Source organism: Tinamus guttatus, unplaced genomic scaffold (genome assembly GCF_059628265.1).
Source record: "Tinamus guttatus ecotype Peru unplaced genomic scaffold, ASM5962826v1 Tinamus_guttatus_pri_ptg000246l, whole genome shotgun sequence".
In the NCBI taxonomy this organism is placed as follows: Eukaryota; Metazoa; Chordata; class Aves; order Tinamiformes; family Tinamidae; genus Tinamus; species Tinamus guttatus.
The window spans coordinates 5,744,495-5,766,263 of record NW_028288780.1 but is presented as its reverse complement, the minus strand read 5'-3'; the positions used below and the strand labels follow the sequence as shown (position 1 = coordinate 5,766,263).

Genomic DNA, 21,769 nt, shown 5'->3' with positions numbered 1-21,769 from the left:
ACAAGAGGAAAGGTTTAGGGTGCATGGGTACCCTAGACCCACGTACATCTTGTGACATCTCTGTACTCTAAAAATAAACTTTTTTTTTATGCAGTAAGCCCCCAAAGCTGTGATGATTTTATAAAAAATATGTGCCACTCCAAGTGTATTACTATCATGTTCAGGCAGTTCTGCAGAACTCTAATTCTAGAGCTTGCGTTTTTTATGCTCATGCATTATAGAAAATGACCAAACTGAGTGAGTAATAAAAAGAAACCCATTTAAGCAGATAAATAAAAAATCAAGGAGAGAGGGTGAGCTTTGACTGTCTTGCAAGCTGCAGACTGCAGAAAGGTTCCCTTAAACAGCTTTCATGAAACATGTGAGCAAATTTTGATTTTTTCTGAGACAATAAAGTCTCTTGTAATTTGCCAAGGAAAGTGAGGTGGTCTTTTTCAACAGTAGTTATTTTGAAATCAGATAGGACTGTTGGAAGGCCAAAAGTCAAATTATAATTGAAACCATGGGTCCTGTAAATTGTTGTCATTGCAATGGGTATGATGCTGTTTGGTATGTGACGTGAATTCTTGCATAGCGTTACAGGGAGCTGTTTAAAATAACCTCCACAGACCAAACATAACTGTATTTTTGTTAGCGTTGAAGCAGTTGCCGACTCTCTGCCCATTGACTGATGCATTGCAGTCTCGTCCCGCTGCTCTGCTCTTGCCGAACAGTCTGGCATGTAACCGACCTTACTGAGGGCACCGCTGCCCCTCGTGCCTGCTCTGCAACCGAACGGGTGAGGAAGGCACAGCAGAGCGCGTGGGCTCCTTCACACCTTGCCCTGAGCTGCCTTCAGCAGGGCGAGGAAGGCGCCGCTTGGTTCTCTTACTGGCTCGGCCTAGCGCTCGCAGAGCTCATGGTGTCCGCGGGACAGCACGTGAGAGGAGCAGAGCTGGGGCTTCGTGTGAGAGATTAAAACCAAACTCCACAGCTGTTTGGGACGGTAGGAGAAAACTAGGTCAGCACGAGGTGCTTACCTGAGTTGGTTGCTGGCCAAGGAACAGAATTTAACAGAACTTCTGTTGTCGAAAATGGGATCTTTGACCATAGTGGTTAGGACCTGACTTTGTCTTTTCATCTGGAACGTGACACTTCCTATGACAGTTTGCCCACAAAATTCTGTGTTAAGATATTCATTAAAAACATCCTTTTTTTGCTATCTTGATGCTATTTAGATGTCTTCTCTTGAATGTAGGACCAACCTCAGGGGTGAAATGGCGATAGTTTAGAGCATACTTGTTTAAGAAACGTTACTCTTTAAATAAATAATTAAAACCCCACAACCAAGTCATACTTGTACTGCGTATCTGAATTTCATGTATTTCATTTACATCTTTTATGTTGCTTGTAGCTCTGCATAGTTTTACTACTGAAGACAGTGCTGAAGAAGAAGCGTATCTGTTAAAATGTAGAAAGTACCTGCTAAAGGTTCCTTTTTAATGATAGTGATATGTGGTATTTTTTAAAATTTTATTTCTCCTTGGAAAACCCTCAAATTGAGACTGTGTTTTTTTGTTTGTTTTTGTTTTTATTTCAGATCATTTTAAGAACAGAAAAGCTGTCATCATTCATGATATAAATATTTTTTCCTCAATCAAATATGAAAATAATTTTTTTAAAGGACAAGAACCATATCTTTAAAAAAGACCGAGATCCCAGAACAAGATTCCTTAGATAGTAAAAGCAGTGAAGTAGAGCTGATGTGCTCACAAGGTATCTGCTGCTAAATTGACTTCATCTGGCTAAATTCTTGTGCTCAGTGCAGGAAAGTGTGTAAGCAAAAATCACACTGTGACCTTTCAAAAATCAGATTTCAAATCAAGTTTGAATCTAGGATCAGAATGAGGGTAATTACAGGTGGAAGAGCTGGTTCTTCAGATCTACACCTAGACAAGATATAGCTGACCACTGGAGCCCCGAAAATGTTGCTTTCAGTCTTTATCTAAGACTTCCAGATCAAAAAGTTTGTGGAAGAAATTCTGCTTCTCCGTGCAGTAGTTAAACACATGTTTTTATGTGTTTGCATTTGTGAACTTTCAGATCCGTGCAGGCTGCACTGGAGAGCTGTGCGCGCTGTGTGGTGAGAGCTGTGCTGGCCGGCGCGCTGCGCCGTGCTCCGCTCCGAGCAGCCTCCTTCCTACAGCCTCGGCGTGTCCGAAATTCTCCCTGCACCACCCCTTGCCCAGCTTTCATTGCTTGACACGTAGGGGATTTTACAGCTTCAGAATATCTGAGATTTGCTGCTTTCCTAATTAAAATGCTTTCAGTGTTTCTGCATCATTTTCCTCGTCTGAAGATTTCGTGCTCCATCCGCATTATTGCTCAGTCTGTCAGGCTTCAGGTGACCCCAGCACTGCAGTTGCTGCGCTGCTCAGCTGGCCATGTTAAAGCCAGTCCCTGGTTTTCTGCCTCCAGAAGCGAAGTTCAGAGGCAGGGCTGGGCAGGAGGGCTCCCTTGCCACGTTCATCGACGCTGGAGGCATGCAGAGGAGAGGAGGAGTAGTGTGAGGAGGCACGTCCGACCTCTGTGTCAGGAGCAGCGTCAAAGAGGAGGCTCGGTAGCAGGGAGAGTAGTTCATGTGATTTGAAAGTATGGTCCTTAGACACCTAGTGGGTTGCAAGTACGTATTAAAAAGACCCTAGTTTGATTATAATGCCTATATAGGGTTTTTGGCATTCACAGCACATACCTGGGGTCTGTTTTCAAGCTCTGAAGGTGAAAAGTTTGTTCATGATGTCAAACTTTACTGACCTGCTTTGGTTGTCAGTGCTGTTGAGGCAGCCCTTCTGCAATGAGAGCACAAGAGTCTCAGCAAAGGAGCGCTTCAGATCACAAAGATATCTTCCTCCCTCTCCTTTTTTTCTTTCCTGTTTGAAGCAAATCACTATTCATGTTGCAAAATTCCTCAATTTGCTTCCTGTTTATCTGATCTTTGTGTGTTACTGAGGGGGAAAAATTACCATCTACATTGCAGAATTCTAATTACAAAATTTCTGCTGTAGTCTTCAAACTGCATTCAGATAATTTCAAGTATGCACAAGTGGCTGAACACAGAGCTGTCTGAACTAGCAATCAGACGGCATTTCTAGTTTTTGAGCAGCCGGCAAATTGAATTGGAAAAATTCATTCTGATGCCAGCAGGGGGGGATGCTCTTAACTGCTGCTGGTTAAGAGATTCATTGAAAGTGCAACATAATGGGAAGGGAGTTGTGTAACAAGCAGCCAGATAACCCTTGATTAACAGGCCCGTTAGGCTGAGAGGTGCCTTGCTCCGGTGCTTGGTGGTGCGATGGCAAGAAGGACAGGGAAGGGCAGCTTCCCACAGCGCAGTCCCTTAGCCTCGAAGGGTGGCAGAGGCAGGGAGGCACTGCGGTTAAATTTGGCAATTAGGAGGGAAGCTGGTAGCCGAATTTCTGTGCTTTTCTTGTGATTCCTCATGTTTCCCTTGGCTGCCAATGACCCTGGGAGCGGAGCTGCCCGGAGCTCTGCGGGGCTGTGTCGCAGCCAGTGCAGGTGACGCTGTGGTTGGGAACGCAGTGCTGGTCACCTTAAAGGTTTCAAAGGTTTGGGGCTGTTAGATTTTCTTACTGGCAGTTGCCAGTAACATACCTGTTACGTATCTGTTGGCAAGTGAAGTATATATGTATTTTAAAATACTTGAAACTTTGGCTATTACCATTTCTAAATTAAAAGTGTTGGGTCTACCATTTTCCTATGTCTGCAAGCTCAGACATAGGGTTGGGTCTACCATTTTCCTATGTCTGCAAGTTACCTCACAAAATATTTGTTTAATTCTTTGTTTTGTTACCTGAGTGGGTGCCTGTAATCTCTAACGTGCTCCCTTTTCACCCTGCTATAGAGACTTGATTTGCATTCCTCTGCCCTTTGAGCTCTTTGTTTTGAATGAATTTGTGAAGATAAATATTAGCAGTTACAAGGTTTACTGGGGCTTGTTCCTTTGGGGTCCTTTAAAGTAAATTTCATTTACTGCTGCTGACGTGACTGTATTAAGTTTACAAAATGTCCTTCAGTGAGTTCTTCGCATTTTCTGGTCCTGGGCAGAAGTTGCTGTCTTGTTTCTGAGAATCCTCATGTTTCTAGAGCAGGGTGGGAAGTGCCTAGGCCCTGGGTTAAGCCTGAGAGATATACATTCAACTGCCCTTTAAAAATAAAAGTAAGCTCTTAAAATTGTGAGAAGACATAAGCCATGAACCAAACACAAGTACTACAAAAATGCACAAGTCCCCAAAGAAATGGGAGATGAAGTGAGCTGCCCCACTCCTCACGGAGGGGAGGGAGGTGTACAAAGCTCCAGGCCACCAGGGAGGAAAAGGGAGGAAAATGCAAAAGCTCCAGAGCTCTTAGAGCCGCTTCAGCTGTACAGAGGCTCTTACCCTCTTTAATGGAGTGGGTGGGAAAAAAAACTTAGGCGGAAAATGACTCTTGGCAAAATGGAAATTTAGCTAAAAATGTGTTTTCTTTTAGGCAGTCAAGTTTTTGTTGCTTTTCTTTGTGGGGAGGAAGGATTTTTTCCAGATTTTCAAAAGAAGTTCCTTTTTTTAGAATTCAGAAATTTTCAAACCAAAAAGAACTTGTAATTTGCTTCCTTTCACATTTCTGATGAAAAACTTAAGCAATGACAGAATAGTTTGACTAGCCTGCTTCCGTAGACTCACAAATTCAGATTTTACTTTCTCTTGCCTGGTCCTCTGCTTGGAGTACTTACCGATTTGTAACTTAACCAGCCTGGGAGCGGGCTGTGACAAGATGGTCACCAGGCCATGGGGCTGCAGTCAGTGTCAGCACTGCTCCTCGTCCTGGAATCTGTTTCTTCTCTCAGGCATGGCAAGATAACCGATTTAAAAAAAAAAAGCGAGAGAGAGGAGAAAAAAAAAAAAAAAAAAAAAAGGAAAAGGGAATGTGTGTCAAGTGAGAGTATAACAGATTAGGGTCCCAACCTGTTCTGTCCTAAACTGACCCAGACTTTCCAACCGATAGAGCAGACACTGCAATCATAGATGGGCTTTCATGGTTTTATGAGTGGCTCTGTTTCCTGAATTATCTTAGAGACTTTGTTCTGTAATAAATCAAGGTGCCAGCTGGGAGCCCCTCTGGCCGGCAGCGTCTCAGGGTTCACAGCCCGTGTTTTGAAATGAGCTCACCGTGCGAGCCTGCCTCGCGTGCTGGCTGCTGAGCAGGCCTGGTGGCTGCCTTTGTTCCTGCTCTGTTTCAAAATACACAGTTCAGCAGTAGCCAACATACTTGGCATTCAAAGTAGAACATGGGAGGGCCCTTTCTCCTCTATTTTGCAGACCTGAGCAGCACTCCAGGGTGAGTTCCTGTGTGATATTACAGAGCATGGTGCCGAAATGAGTTTACACATTAATGGGACTTTGCCCTCGGGGGCCTTTAGCAAGATCTTTTACTTTTAAGGAGCTGCCTGTGCATTCCCTGTCAGTCCTCCTGCAAGGAGTACCTGTGTGTGCCTGGAAGGGGACACACGTGGATTACCAAGTGTGGAAGTGTCCTCCAGCTCTCAGTGCGACCCAGCACTTTACGCTCCCATTGCTAACTTCACATGAAAGACAAGTATTTGGTGGTACTCCCGTTGTGGTTTTTAATCTTATTTTTTAAAAGTTTGGATATAGACTCTTAACAGCTAGAACGGTAACAACTATCAGACTGTTATATGTAATGGATTAGCATTTAATTTACCAAGTTGGAAATATTTCCTGATTTATCCAAAAAAAAATTATATCCTTCTTCTAAATTATTTCCTCTTCCTTCTAAAGTTGACTCTATTTTAATTGTAGAAATAAGAAGCTGATAAAGCACTAGATGTGTTCTAGGGTTGTGTATTGTTGTAGTGATTATGAGAAATCTCATTTGATTTTCCTAAACCTCTCTGTTGCTCAATTTTGAGATTGGCACACGTGTGTTAAAAGAAAAACATTGGGATTGGGCACTCTCACGTGGTAAAATCACATTAATCTGTAATTTTTGAATCAGCAGAAACAGCAGCAGCAACAAAAATCTGTCCAAGAACCTTAAGCATTATCTACAGCCATTCTTTCTTAGAAGAAATCTAGTTCTTTGGTGTTAATTAGAGGAGGTAGATACTGGAAAGCAGTTTGGAGTAGAAAGACGCACATTGCAGTATTGAGTAGGACAGACTGGGCATTTCATCACTATTTGTAGGTTACCACAGATCCTGGTTTCTCACTGGTCTGTCCTGCGGCTTTTTTGGAGAGCCAGTGCTCGACGCAGATAACTGCACACTAATGTGGATTGTCATTAACTTAGGAAGGGGCTTTCTGAGGGTGACGTGGATGGAAAAAAAGGGTATTTATTTCTTGTACTGTAAGCTGTTTAGGATGAGGCCTTTTATTTCATGCAAGGAGATGGAACTCTTCCAAGGAGTTTTATTTCCAGTGGAGCTCCTTGGCCACTGTTTAAATGCAAAACAGTAATGGTAATATTAGGAATACCTGTTTTGTCTGCTTCTCTGAGTCTGAAGTTGTCCTGTGCCACTAGAAAGACAACATAAAATCTCTGCCTTGTAGCATTGCCTCACGGTTTGCCAGAATAGGCACAGTATTGCTAATACTATGCGGATTTTTATGAGGATACATTCTTGGCTGATAACTGAGTCAGTGGTCTGGAGAAACAGTTGATTGCTTCTTATCCGCAACCTTAGTGTTTGACTTGCTGGGTTTGGTAAGTCCTACAAGGAATTTAGATTCTGCCTAGATTAGCTTCCATTTACCAGGAGAAGTCAAAAAAATCTTTCTTTTTTTTTTTTTCCCCCTGTATTTAATGTATTTGGCAAATGCTTCCTGCACAGAGCTATTTATTCTAAAAGTAGAGCAAAGTGCTTCCCAATATAGTATTGTTGAAATGCAGCAACTGTGACACTGATCTCAGCGCAGCAGAACACTGCACAGCAACGAGAAGGGCATTTTAACCTAAAAAGACTGGGGCAGTGCTCTTAAAAACGTGGCCAGGAACTGCTCGTGATAGACACACATGGGTGACCTAGTTGACATCTCATCCCAAAGGCTAAATCCAGCATTATGTATAATATTTGTATACAGTCCTTCTCTCTCCCTCCCCTTTTTTTTCTTTTTTTTTTCTTTTTCCTTTAAAGCTTTTTCCCTCCAACTTTCACGGACATGAGAGTGCTTTCTCCTGGCAAGTAGTCAAATAACCAGACCACCAAAACAGATTTGTGTGTTCGTTTTGTTGTGCCTGTACTGCAAGTGGTTTGAGAACGGCACCTCGTACCCGGCGTGTGCGACAGGTCCTGGAGCAGGGCGTTTGCTCGCAGCCCGTGTCGACACGCAGATGAAGGCAACTTTGCAAGGAGGCTCAGGCAGTGCCTAATGAAGCTTTCTCTCTTTTCTTCTGCAGGTGGTTAGTCGAGTGGCAGCTCAGCAAGGATTTGACTTGGATCTTGGATACAGGCTACTGGCAGTATGTGCAGCCAACAGGGACAAATTCACTCCAAAATCAGCTGGTAGGAAAAGCCTTTTCTGGTGCATCAGTGATGCTTGGAGGGTGGTAATGTGGATAAATGCTGTCAGCTACTATATTGCTTTAACAAAAAGCGCTCTGTGGTATTAGTGCTGCAGATTTTAGTATTTCAATGGCATCTTGTTTTGTGGTTACATGACTTTGGGAATTTGCATTTTTCCCAATTAGTGCTGTTCATTGCCCTGTTTAATCTTACAGATGAAGTGTTGCCTTCTCCTACCCCCCAGAAATACTGATATCTCTGATATTTGCTATTTCAAGATGGGAATGAACACTCTCAGGCCCCTCTGTCTTAGTAAGCCATCTCGCTGGCTGATTTTTGTCGCGTGTCAACCTCTCTAAATCTTTCATATCCATTCTGCAATCCCCAAAGCATCTGTTGCCAAGTTTTTGTTCCTTGGACTGCATATGTCTGTGCAGATAAGTACCCCAGTTTCTCGCAGGTCTAGTCATTAGCTCTAGAACTTTGGGTCAAGAAATAGGTGGCAGTGCCATTGATATAATATTGTGTGGCTGTTTTTCCAGTATCTTATGTCGTTAATCTGTTATAATGTTCTGATTGAGCAGCAGTAGTTGACCGTGTTGTATTGTTATTGCTTTTCTGCATAGCAGAAGTGGAAAATGCACTTAGGGGTCTTTTTGCTCCTCACATGTTGTATTTAAGTAGAGCATTTAATTCTGGTGCTTCTTTTCTTAGCTGATGAACGTCAACATAATGTGCACTAGCTTGGAAAATGGGCGGGTAGCTCTCCCATTCCAGACTAGAGCACGGCTAACTTTTCTGCCTAGTGCTAAATGGGTATGCGGTCCCAGTTTTAGAACATCAGAAAAGGTTACCTTCTTCCAAAACAGTAATTTGCAGTCAGATAATTGGGTTTTAATAATGCTTCTTTTCATGTTTGTTTTCAGTTTTTATCAACCCCTTTCACTCATGGCTGCCTTTTGTTCTAAGTGCTCCAAGAGCTCCTCGCGCAAAACTGGCCCTCGCGGCACGGCGTGTTCACTGACTTACTGACTTATCTTTTGTGTTGCAAGGGATTATTAACTTTGTTGAATGTCCAGTAAATTGTTTGATTTTCTTCTGTGAAACTGTGTTGATTGTAAAGCGTTCAATTGCCTGGGCTTGATCGTTTTTTTACTGAATTCCTGCTAATTGTGTCGAATAGTTAACTATCAGATCTCTTTCTGGTTGTGTGTGTGTTTTTTAAGGCTTGTCTAATGAGAATTTCCACTTATGAGTGCATTCAGTGAGAGATAGTAATTTTATTTCCTTTTTAAAATGTATGTATTGGAAGCCATCATAGCATATCTCTGCCAGCTCTTCCCGAAGTGAGTCTCCATGCGAGTGTTAACGGAGGTGATGCTGTCAGTCCTGGCATTTGCATGGTCCTTTTTCTTTGAGGACATGGGCAGGGGTCTTGAAAACCTCTGATCAACCTTTGCTTCCTAGAAAGCCTGAGGTCACTGTTAGTTTTCTACGAGTAGTTTTTGATAATTTGGTACTTCAACTTCTTCTCTGCACATTACTCTAGCAGTCTTTTCATTGTAGTTGATACAATACTCTGAAAGTTGATAATGAAATTTTAACTTGTTCTCTCAGTATATTGAGAGCCTATTTTTCAGTGCTTTGCCCTGTTCCCTATTTCCCAGTTGCACGTACAACCATTTTTTTCCAGTAATCTTAAATATACAGTTTCAGAGCTATTTTCGTTTCACTGTGTGCATACTCATTTGACTAGTTATTCTTGGATTTCCTCATGCCAATCCACGTCATGTTTTTAAGTGCTCTTGTTGCCAGTATTGATTAAGAATTGATAGTTCTGGACATACCCTAACATATTTTGAGATATATCACACAGCTGCTATACCAAAGATGTCATATTCATATATGATCTGGGGGTGCTACTACAGTGAACAAGAAATGCAAAAGTGAGGCTATTTGAGACTATCCTGTTTTTTCTCAAAGGGTTAATTCCAGTGTCTGAATACGTTACTGTATTATGATTTCTAAAGCAATAGTGGCTCTACTTCCTCATGCAGTTTTCATAAAAATGTTCAGATTACTTCTCCTTTTTTGTATGCCATCTACATCATTGAAATCTGCCTCCACGGTGTGCTTAAGTTGTTAGCAGGGATTTTTGCATGTTTTGAGTAACTTTTTTCCTGTTATCTGTGGAAAGACACCTTGAACGCTTCTTCCAATCGCTCTCCTTGAGAAGTCCCCAGATGCAGATTCCAAATGACCTTATTTTCTAATGAATAAGGTCATTATTTTCTATATTCATTATTTTGTAATGAATAAGTGTATGTTGTTGGGTTTTACTCCTCCTTTTGGCCTGAGAGTTCAGGAGATTTACCCTGGTTTGAGATCATTCCTCCAAGCATGAATTTAATGCTGCCAAAGCCTAGAAACATTTTTAATCCATACTGTGAGGTCTTGACACTGTGAAATATATAGGGAAAAAAAATCCTTTTTCAATTAAAACAAGTTTAAATTGGTGAATATTGGGGAAAAATATTTTCCCCAAATTCTTTTAGTGCCCATCCACTATTAGTGTGTCTTTGCGGCCGAGGACAGGGCTTGTCCCGAGCGTTTCCCAACCCTGTCTGCCGAGACGCTACCTGAAGCTGTGCCTTCATGTCCTTCTCATTTCACTTGGCCCGTGAGACAGTTGATAAGAGCTAATAGCTAATGAGAACTGTTTTGGAGGCTGCCCTGGGAGGCGACGCACGTGGCATGGCGCGTGCTGTGGAGGTGTCGTGTGTGCTCATGAACAGCAGCGATGGCTGGAGGGCCGGGCCCTTTGCCCAAGCACCTGGGAAGGCAGCGGGGCCTCCTTCCAGTCCTCCAGCAGTGCTGCTGTGGGAGGTCCCGCACTGCATTCTCCACCCTGAGGACGAGTGACGAATCCTTTAAAGACTGGCGTCTCTCTTGTGCTGACAGCTGCTCCTGGGCTCGCCACGGCAAATCCCTTGGCCTGTTGTGACGCCTGGTGGAATGGCCCAGCGGATGGGCCGCGCTCCTCTGCTCGCAGGCCGCAGCGACCGGCGTTGGGCTTGGGGCATGGGCATGTTCGAGGGCTTGGCACGTGGGGCCGTGCCCTCCTCAGCTTCTTCCTCATCCCTGCGTTGTTGTGTTTACTTGGGCCTCTAAACCTCCTGTGAGCGTGAGATCTGCTGCTTTGGTCCTTCTTGTACAAGATTTTAAGCTGTTTGGTAGCTTTATTGTAAGGCCTGTTATTCAAATAAAAAGGAGTTTACAGATCAGTATTTGTTTAAAAAAGATTATTAGAAAGGGAATAATTTTCTCCCCTGAAATATTTTTTAAATACTTTATCTAGCTGCTGAACTTATTTTGTAACTCTTGCAGCTACTTCTGCTTTTGTCAGGAGGCCAAGCGGAGGCCAGGCAAGGGGAGGACAAGATGAGATCATGCAGGGAGCTCTGTCAGAAAAGGACAGTGTTGAGTATCTGTGTAGGCAGAGGAAAAAAGCAGCCCGAGGGCAGAGCTGTGCAGAAATAAGTGCCTTAGCACTGGTGGAGAAACTACAGCAAACAAATGCTGTGATAGCCCGACGGACGGCTAAGGGTTAGATCTTTGATAGCGGAGAGTGCAACCCCGTCTGTTTGATATAGCACAGTTACTGGGTTGTAAGGGTCCCTTAGGCTCTCCTTGTTGTGCTTTTGATTTTGTATTTGAAGAGAAGTTTTACTTAATAGTCTTATTGTGTATGATACATAAACTAAAACGTTTACAATGTTTGAAAATTTTACATTAATTTCGTTTCCTTGAGCTTTTATCACTGAAATGTAACTGCAAAATACTAGGAAGTTTTTAGTGGATCTGACACCAAAGGTATGAGTAAAATGGGCCCCAGGTTAAGAAAAGTATTTTCAGCAAGACTACTGGCAAATTGTGTCATAAAAGCATCAAAAAGGGATACTCAGATCTAAGGCTATGTCCTGATTTAGAGTATAACGAATTAGCTAACATGTTTTACTGCATGTTTCAAAACAATAGTATAGGTTGGGTAAGGAGTGTGTTATCAAATGAAGTTTCTCGGTAAGAGAGAAAAATAAGGAACAAGGCTGCAATACAAACAAGCAAAGGTAGAAAGTATGGATAATCTCTAGATTATGGGTGATCATAAATCCAGATGGAAACTTGGACTAAGTCTTTAGTAATTGTAGTTGTATTTCTAGTAAATTGCTTGTAATTGGGTGGGTAGAGAGAATATGGTATAAAATAAGTATTACTGCAGCCAAGGCTGATGACATCCTTCAGCGTGAAGGGAGCAAATGATCAACATGTCTTCGTTCGGAAAGAAAGAGTATATGAAATGTCAGTCTCATACCTCACACCAGAGATTTTCAGCAAGTCAGTCAAGGCAAAAATGCCCTTATGTGCCTAGAGAAGAAATGCTGTACCTCCTTTTGAAAGAGGCTGATAAGAAGAAAGGGTCGCCAGCTTTAGGGGAGCAGAGTGGAAGAGAGAATGATTCATGAAAGGAAAACTGAACAGAGTATTAAATACTTGTAGGCACCAAAGAATTAGTAGTTTGAAACCAGAAGAGCTATGGAACTGAGTGACTGTGTTGGTATAAAAGCAGATAGGTGTAAATTGAGTAAAATTTTGAAATTAGGAAATTCTGAACTAATAGGGCAGCTTGATTTGGAATAGCTTTTCAATTAGAGTGACAGTGGAGAAGGAGGGAGCAGAGGAAGTGGAAATGGAAAATCCAACTGCTTTTATAAAGATAAAGCTCAATCAGTCTATGAAAGGGACTTTCTAATGTGATCCTCGATGTACTGAGAAACTGCATTAGGAGCATCTTTTATCTGCACGCTCCTTCATTCTTGCTACGTTTCCGTGCAGGCAGCTGATCCACTGATTCTGCCTTAGACTTAGTGTCCTAAAGCTGCCCACTTAAACACTCTTCATTAAAATAAAGGCAGCATTTTCTTTTAACTGTTAACTTCCGAAATAGCTTTTGAATCAGTGGATGGACTGGCGTTTAGGTGATTCCTGGCTTCACTTGAAAGCTCTTAGTGTGGCTCCTCACTGGGCCCCTTGGTCCCCTTGCTTTCTGCTTTGCAGTTTTCTGCCTTGGAAGCAGGGATAAAAGTGCACATTCCACTCTACTTTTATTTGTCTGGTTTTAAGGAATTCAGTATTCTGTGGGGCAGGAGCTCTGTTCTTCTCTGTAGGTGTTCCCTGGTTTCAGCTGGGACACTTAAGCTCTGTTGTCCCACAGTTCAACAGTTCTGTTCTGGAGCATGCATTGGCAAGCTGGCTTTTGCAAGGAGGACTCTCTCTCCCCTAAAGACTTGGAGTGTATATTCTGGAAATAAATGGGTAACTCATTCCTAAGTATTTTCAGTTAAATTAAGAGGCAAGTTTCATAAGTTCTTTCTTGCCCAAATCTACTCCCCTCTCTGACCAAAGGCAAGTACAGTTAGTACTGTGACTTAGTAATTCATATCTGTGACGACCACATTTATACTGACTGCACAGCAGGATCCTAAGGAGGACCCAGTGCTTGCCCAAAGTGAAACGGATCTTCCAGAGATCTGCAGTTTGGAAAATCACAGCCCGGGTTTCGAGCCTGCGCCTGCCCTGCCCGGCTGCGCGTGCAGCCGGCTCGTCAGGAGCCCCGGCACAAACGTCTCCAATTGGGGCCTCTGAAGAGCCCGGAGAATGAGAACTATCCTCCCCGCTAGACCTTAAGTGCAGTTTTTCTGCTTTGCTTCCTCTGGGGTGTCTGCTGCTGACAGACTTGGTGTCCCCTCTGCGCTTAGAAGAAGCACTTCTGTGCTTGTAGCTCTTTCTTCATTATGCTCTGGTTGGCAGCTATTCGCTTTTAAAGCGAGTTTTAGGGCCGGGAGACATACCTATGTAGGTAGGTATTTTTCTACTGGAAAGGGGATTGACTTTTTGGCATTCACTCTCCTGTTCCACGCTAATAAAGAAGGTTGCATGCCTGAGCTGCTGCCGCTGCTGTGTTCTGTCTAGCCAAAGCACAGCTAGCCTGTGCTTTTTGTCACTTGGCAGGTCCTTGTTACCACGCTACCGGTTTTGACTTTGATGGGAGATGTAGCAGTAAAACTCTGGCACCAGGTTGGAACGTTTTTACACTAACGCCTTTTCTGTAGCACTTGAGAAAATTTGCAGAGGCTCAAATATAGTAACGAGCTACTAGCCCTGTTGTTTCCCTCGTCTGTGCCTCGGCGCTGCGCGAGGCTGGCGGGTCCCTGTGGATGCTCATTCCGCGGCGGCTGCGATGCCTGTGGCCAGCGAGCCCGTCGTGCCGCTCCTGGGCGCTGCCCACCCTGGCGACCACGGCGCGTTCCGCTGGGACCGGGCCTGGCACCCTCCACGGAGGGTTTCTGTTGCTTTCTGCTGCTGTTGTGTGTCCTCTGCTTTGGGCACTGAAAGTTTCATGGTAGAGGCAAATGAGAGCTTGGTCTCAATGTGAATTACAAATCTGTTGCATTTGTTTTGAGTAGCACGAGGTGTATCACAAACAGGAAGGAAGCAGGGAGGCGTGGATTTGTAGGAAAGAAGAAAGCAAACTCCTCAGAAGGACGTTTGCCCTTTACGCGTTGCCTTTTCTCAGCCAACAGCGCGCAGCCCTGCTCATGCCCCTTTCCGAGCCACAGGGCGTGCGGAACAATCGGATCATCTTGCTCCAGCACAGCAAGTTCAGTTGCTAAATACAGTGGAGAGAGCACTGGACAGAATTCCCAATCCGGTTCTTAATTCCCGTGGATGGGTACGTGGCATACATGCAGCTGCCTGAGTTCTTGCTCCTACTACCCTACCAGCAAGGACGCTGTCCTTGTCAAGTGTACTGTCAAGATACTGTATGTAGTATTTCTCCATAAAAAGAGAAATTTCTGTACTGAGAAGTCTGAGTTTACTGAATTACTGAAACTGAAATTTTTGTGTTTCACTCCTTTAAATTCTCACATTCAAATACACCTGTTAAACTGTGCTAGTAGCAGGGTGTTTACCTAAGAGCTATGTGATAAATGCATTCATTTAAATATCAGATAAAAATAATCAAATACACCATGAATTCATCATCATAGTTTGTTCTAATTTGTGTTAATCTTTGCCCCTTTTCATGAGTGGGAATTTAAGGAGCAAGACTACAGAATATCAGAAATTAGATTTGATGAGAGCTATTAAATAATATATTCCCCAAGCCAATGCAATATTCTTCCATATAAATGTAAGTTATTTTTCCAAGAAATTCTGTAGAGATGGGTATGTTTGTGCTTGATAATACTTTAGGATTGTTTCCATTTTATGGATTCTTTTTGTCACAATTTATTTCAAGTTTTAATAACTCATATAGAGAGTCGAATTGAGTTTCCTCTGCAGGTTTTCCAGATGTGGAGGTAAATACTTTCATTTTATTTTTGGATAGCCTGGTCGAAATTGCAGGAGAATTTGTTTTCTTTTCCTTAATGATATCCTATACAACTCTTTCTTTATATTCTTGACACCTTTATATATGCCAAATCACACTCTGTAGCAATTATCAATAAAATCTGAGTTGAGGAAGAAATGACAAAAAATCAAGGTTTCACTAAAACAAGCAAACAAACTGATCAAGTATGAATCCAGAGGTAGAAACTGAAGTTGCATTAGATCTCATTTCTGTGCTTAAAACCAGGCTTTGTTCAAAGTCTGGATGTGCAGTCCAAGAAACAAGTCCATGAAGGTAGATGTGTCTCTGCTCTTGCAGGATGCCTCCATACGCACAGGTCTGGTTGGGGTTTGGATTCATTTCCTCATGTTTTGGAAAGCAAAACTGATCTAGTCATAATACCCCTGATATTTTGCCTGGGATGCACATCTCCTGATTCTTGTATCTGACTGTATAATAAGCATCTTTGCAATACTTCTGTTGTGTTGCTGTGAACATGTCTTTCTTTTGTGTTCTTACAAAGAAACATTGCTTCTTTTCATTTCTTATGTCCTGCATACCTGCTTGATTTGAGAGCTCCATGCTCAGGCTTTTTGGATCTCGGCAAGCCTTGCAAATACGCACGTTTTGCACAAAAACCAAGCTTGGGAAACGTGGCCAAACTCATGGTTAAACTCAGCCTCTTCAACGTATCCCCTGTTTCTTTGAGAAAAGCCTACATTCAATGTGTGCTGGGGCCAGTGAATCTAGCATGCTAATTTTAGTGGACAGAACAAGCGCTGGATGTTTCAAACCCTCCTGCCTGCATGTGCTGTCATTTCCCAAAGCGCCGTTTCAGGCTCTGCAGACTTGGACCTCCAGCTGCACACACCGAACCATCGTTTCAGGTTCACAGGCTGATTTAACATGTGCAGTTTCTGAAGCAGATTCTTGCAGGAAACATAAATTTAAACATTAAAGGCAAATATTACCGACTTGGCTTTAAACTCACGTAATAGATGCCTGAGCAAGGGCTGCTCCTGAGGAGACAGACTGGAGCTCGACATCTGCGTGCGAAGCAGCGTATCTGCTTCTCGCGTGATAGTCTCTCCTACGACTGCCTGGTTAGACCCCATGGCGTTCATCTTGCTCAGGAAGGTGTTGTCTTTACATCGTGGAAAAAAAAAGAACAAATGAAATTATTTACTCCATGTACCATGAAAGGAATTCCACCAAGAAAAAGAACCAGAGGGATCTCTGGGTTCTCTGTGAAAAATGACTCGCCGCTGGTCTAAAATGAGATTGGGAGATGTGTAAGTTGTTGGAAATTGGTAACAGTTGCTGTCTCCTACTGGGTATGTTGGAGCGGTCCTACTGGCCTTTGGAAAACCAGGTAGCATTGCAAATAGTAAAGCATTTTGCTTGTGAGGTCTTCTAGTGTTCCTCCAAATGTGCTTTTTTTTTTTTTTTTTTACTAATTAGCAGTAACTACAATAATAGTGTTTTGATCAAAGGAAAAACAATGAGGCATTGTGATTGTGTTGCTGTTTTGCTCCCTTGAGAGCAAAAGCAAAGACTTTGGGAAGATATTTGTTAGAACCAAAATTTTATAAACCTCCTTTCTCTGCTCCATTGTGACATCTAGAGTGCCTTGCAGGGCAGGCAATTGCTTTCAAATTGTGATTTAAAATTTTATTCCATCTGGAGAACCGTAGATGAAATTGCTAAGATTTTCCTCACCGTGAGCTGGAGAAGGCTGTTGTCCGAAAGAGCACGTGTTTGTGTGAGCAGGATGAGCTCCCATGCAGGCTAGGCTCGTCCATTGCGCGTAGAGGCACCACGAGTTGTGCTAAGGAGCAAGAAGAGCCTCCGAGCTGCGCACAGGGCCTGCGCGCGTGGCGAGTGCCGCAGCCGCTCTCGCTGCTCGGCGGGACCCCCTGGTTGTGGAGTATCCCGTGGCTCTTGCGCAGGCCCACGCTGAGGTGGGAGCGCTCGTGTGGGAAGGCAGAGCGCGCCTGCAATGTAAAAAATATTGAAGGTTATGCTAGGAAAACAGAGGGGAAATCCTAAGCATGTGCCTTGGCACCGTGCTCTCGGGTTCAGTCAGCACTGCAGACTGCCAGACTTCTGCAGTTGGGAGTATGTTGTGCATTCCTCGTTCCTTCTTGTTCTGGTAGAATTCATATCTGGGTGCATCAGTGACAAGTGTGTGTTTTTATCCAGAAAGATCTCGGTCTCTGGAGAGAACTGTGTTTTCAGATTGGGATAGGATGGGAAACGTATTGTTCCACATTTAATTAATCTTAAACTTGTCAGTAAGATAAGCTTAAACTTTATAGGTCTTGAATTCCATAAAATGGAAATGATGCTACTCTAAGGAGGCTCTCCCTGTTCACCAGTATGCTAATACTGATACACGGCAAACAATCCTTGAATAATACAGATCATTTTGGAGATGAATTTTGAAGATAAGAAAATAAAACTAGGCTGAGATCTGGAAGATGATACAGGAGCTAATATATGCTTTTGTCGTAAAGCAAATACACGTGAGCTATGGTTTGAAGACGTATTGGCAACATGGAAGAGCCCGATACGAACGCCGCGTGTCGTTCCCTGCCAGGAGACCCTTTGCTCTGGGGTGCCGCTTGGTCCAGCAGCCCCTGCTGGCCGCAGGCCGCGGGGAGCAGGGGCTGCAGCCCCAGCCCCCTGTCTGGGCCGGGCACGTCGGGCGGCCGCCGCTCCTGTGGCAGCGGCTCCTGCGCTCGCTGCGTTCGAGCCGGAGCGGAGACCAGACGGCAAAGGGCAAAGTCGTGTTGACCCTTCGTAGCACAGCAAAAAGGCACCGAGTAGAGCAGAGAGAGGGTCCCCTGTGGGAGCAGCGCGCTCGTGTCCCCTCTGCCACCCGGGCTGGGAGACTCAAGATGAGCTGAGTGTGGGAGCGTCCAAATTTTGGAGTGAAATCAGGAATTTTACAAGGAAAAATTCAGATGTGCTCATCGAAACCCAGTCATATGGGAATACAAAATCCAAGGTAACGGGAATGGGATAATGTTGTTTTATGAGATCTGCAGGTAATAATGTGTGTCTCACCATGGTATGTGCAAGTTAATAAGCAAAGAGTACTCACATAACCAAAATTACGAACTAAATATTTTCCTACATCGCCTTCAACCCCAATATGTCAACATATCTTAGCAAACTCGACAGCTTTAAAAGAGTTTTATTTGTACTGTCACATAAAGCAAATTATTTAACTGGTACATTCTCTTACTTACTCTGTTTTGGGGGCTTCAAGTGCTGGATGGTTTCAAGCAGTTCCCTTATGATTGGCTTTCTAAATTTCAGTGTAATCTGAGGCTGGGCCTTTTTAGCTCTTGTATCCACTCTTCTTTTTAAACCTTGTATCCAGTCTTCTTTTTAAAGAAGAACTTGAGTCACGTGCCTGCCATTTTTGAGTAAATGGACGATTAGTCATCTCTCTGCACGCATTTGTAAGGTTTCTGAGAAATGACAAGATTTATGGGATTTGATAGAGGATTTGGTATTTCGATTTTTTTTTTGAGACCTGTTGGCATTTTAGCTGCATATTTACCAGCTTTCATTAATTTCCAATTAATGAAAAATGCACAGAAAATCCTTTGCAGTTCCACTTTCTTGGCATGATTCAGGTACAGCACAGTCAAGCCCTTAGGGATGTGCCATCAGTGCAGCAAGGAGCCTAAATATGTTAGTTAGTCCCACCAGGTGTTGCGGTATCTCGGTACAGGGGGTCTTGGACCCCCAGCATGACCTTGAAGATGAGAGTTGTGATAAACCATGGTGTGTTTTCAGGAAGAAGTATTTCCTGGGTTCCTTCTTCATTCTGATTAGCTTTCTCTGTAGTGTTTTCCATAGGATTCTGTTGCATAAACATGCAAGAGAGAGAATTGAATTCATTTCTGGGTTTTCCGTCTGTTTTCCTCTTCTGTCTCCACTGCTGTATCCTTCCAAATCCGCCTTTAATTGCAGCACTCCTGCAGTTGTTAATGGCTGTCATGTATTCCAGGTTTTAAAAGGCCATAAACAGAAGAATGGGCTGAAGTATCTGAGTTAAAAGGCTTGTTCAAGATGCTATCTGTGAGCTGAATACAATTGCATGGGCATGTTAAAAGAAATCAGATTTTCCTGTGAAGGTGTTTAGTGGAGCAGCCTGGCAGGAGTTTGGGCTTTGATCTTGCTGCTTTGCTGTGATGTGTGTTTTCTGGAGGCACCTACCTGTCTTTTGACCACCAGGGAATTGCAGTGTTGTAGCTGTTGTCTGAATGTGTGGTGTTCAGGCTCTCAACATCCTTTGCACTGTGTTCTTTTTTATTTGATACTTTATTAGTATTATTTTGTATTTGTTTTTACTTAGGTTTAGAATGTCTCTGATATAAGAATTCCCCAAAAATATTATTCAAACGAACAAAAGAGTTATTCACAGCAGACTGCTCCACAGACTGCAAGAACTAACAACAGTGGAAAACAATTCCTATATAAAATTAATTTCTCTAGAAAGTATCTGTCTGCTCATAAATTAATTTTCATTTAAAGTATATGGAGCGTAACCTGTTGCACTTTATTTAAGTAAACACAAAAGGGCATTCTAGCCAAAAGAAGACTGATTAAAAAAAAAAAATTGCCTAGTGAAATAACTGCGTTCTTTCATCAGCCATCCATCCTGAAATTGTCCTTATTCAGGAAAGCTCTGAGGCCTACCCTTATCTTCTGAGACATGCCTGGTCTCTCTGGCAGGTTATGAGTAAAGATGAGTTGTCTAAGTGCATTCCTGAATGAGAACCTTAGCGCTAACCCCTTCAGTCGTTGCAAAGAATAAATGAGGGGCAAAGACAAAGGGCCAAATTAGAATCAGCAAGATTCTATTCAGATGGGCTCTGCTTCAGCAAGCACATATCTAATTATAAGCACACAAGTAGGCTCATTGACGTCAAAGTTAATTAAACTGCTTAAATTTAGGCGCATGCCTAAGTTCTTTGCTGAATCAGTGTTTTGGAGCCAGTGAACATCATTATTGGTCAGGAGCAATGATTTTGTGGATGGGAAGGCGCTCAGACTCCTCCTCTCCTCCATCAGGTCTTCTGAAGTGTTCCTGCTGCTCTAAGTGCCATGGTGAGGGCATTTGGCATGTGTTAGAGTTTCTGAATGTGTGCAAACACCACCATAAACACAACGGTTGGTCTCTGGTATTTTTAAGGCACCTTTCATCCTGCCGGGTAGTATGGCAGGATTGTGCCTGACGTGGTAATTTTTTTCAGCTTTGTTTTTTTTCCTGATGTCCTTACAAGATAAATCTGTTTGCCAGGTCTTTGAAAGCCAAATTGCTAACTCATTTTCATAACAAAATCAGAACTGAAAAAGCACCTGGTGAGAAGGATTGCGGCAAGATGCCTGTCTTAAGTAGGAAGCTGCTATTCCTCTGCTTTTCTGTGTTTCCTGATGTCATAAATAAATAACTTGTTATTTGTTGGCCTTGAATCATTAAGGGCCTAATAAGAATCTCCCCCATAGGAATACAAAGGACAACAAGATATGTCTTACATGGAAACGCACATATGGGAATTCCAGCATCACTTCCTAAATGAGCTGAGGCTGGTCGTGAGCTTTTAAGTCTGCTCCCTGACTAAATAACACAGCGAAGCTGCCCTCATGTACTAGCAGGGGATTAATCAGGGAGGTACACTGCAAAAGATCAGGTTTCTTCCACTTGGTACAACTCACACCATAGGGACTCAGGGGCTGCGGAGGAAGGTAATAAAGGTATCCACAGCAATTAGTTCAAAAAAGAAAAGCAGGTGAGAGAGCTGAATAAATCAAGACTTGTGTTTTAAAATGTACTCCGCATTTTGTGTGTGTTATCTTCTAATCACTATTTCCTGGTAATTGCCTGAGTCTACAGCTTAAATTTAATCATCTTCCTTTTTAGATACCAGCAAATGACATGTGTTCATTTATGTTTTCATATCTTTGTGGCTTGAAAGAAAGCAAATAAATTCCTTCCCTCCATGACTTCTGCATCAGTTTGAGCAATAGTGCCTGAAAGCTGCTGCTTTCAGAAAACTGCTTGGTCATCTGTGCAGGCTGCCTTGACAAAGACTGGGTAACCTTGCAGTTGGTATTTATCCATATCGTGTAATTCATTTCATGTCACTGTGTGACATGGCAGCTGTACTAAGTGTCTAAAATAGCGTAGGTAAATCAGAGCTTCGGTTTGACTTGGTTACCTTTCCTAGGAGAGAGGGAGCTCCTCTTTGGGTATCTCCCATGTTCTCCCCCTCTCTCCCATGCAGCTCGTCACGCTGTTGGAGTTAGGAGAACGGCATGTTAGATGAGCTGCTGCCACAGGCCAAGTCGTGTGTGTGGAGAGAGGGGAAGGCAGCAGCCTCACAGTGTAGAGAGAAGCTACTTGGGTGGTGGAAGCTGATTGCTGTTGCCATGGAAGGATCAGCAGGGCTCGAGATGTCCCCCAGAACAGCCCAGCTCACGCTGGCTCTAAGGCATCTCATCACGTCCGAAAGGTGTCATTTTGGGTAGTGTGACAAGAAATACAAAATCCTGGAGACAAGATCAAACCGGTCAACTTAGAAGGTGTGACACTGGCTCAGATTTGTTGTGCTAAGCTACTCTATATTAACTATACTTGTGTTATCATTACTACAGTTTTGCAAGGGACTTGCTAATGTACTCTTAAACAAAGAAGCAACAACACCCAAACCCTCCTTTTTATATGTTAGACTTTAGCC

General features: G+C 43.1%; 1 protein-coding gene across 3 annotated transcripts in view; it reads left to right on the top strand.

Moving 5' to 3' along the window:
- ZMIZ1 (zinc finger MIZ-type containing 1) overlaps window positions 1-21,769 on the top strand; it is a 249,833-nt gene that overhangs the window by 130,264 nt on the left and 97,800 nt on the right. For all 3 annotated transcript variants that reach the window (XM_088526383.1, XM_088526384.1, XM_088526382.1), the window contains exon 5: window positions 7,453-7,558. In XM_088526383.1, the coding sequence (XP_088382509.1) occupies window positions 7,453-7,558 (106 nt within the window). The remainder of the gene's footprint in view (window positions 1-7,452; window positions 7,559-21,769) is intronic.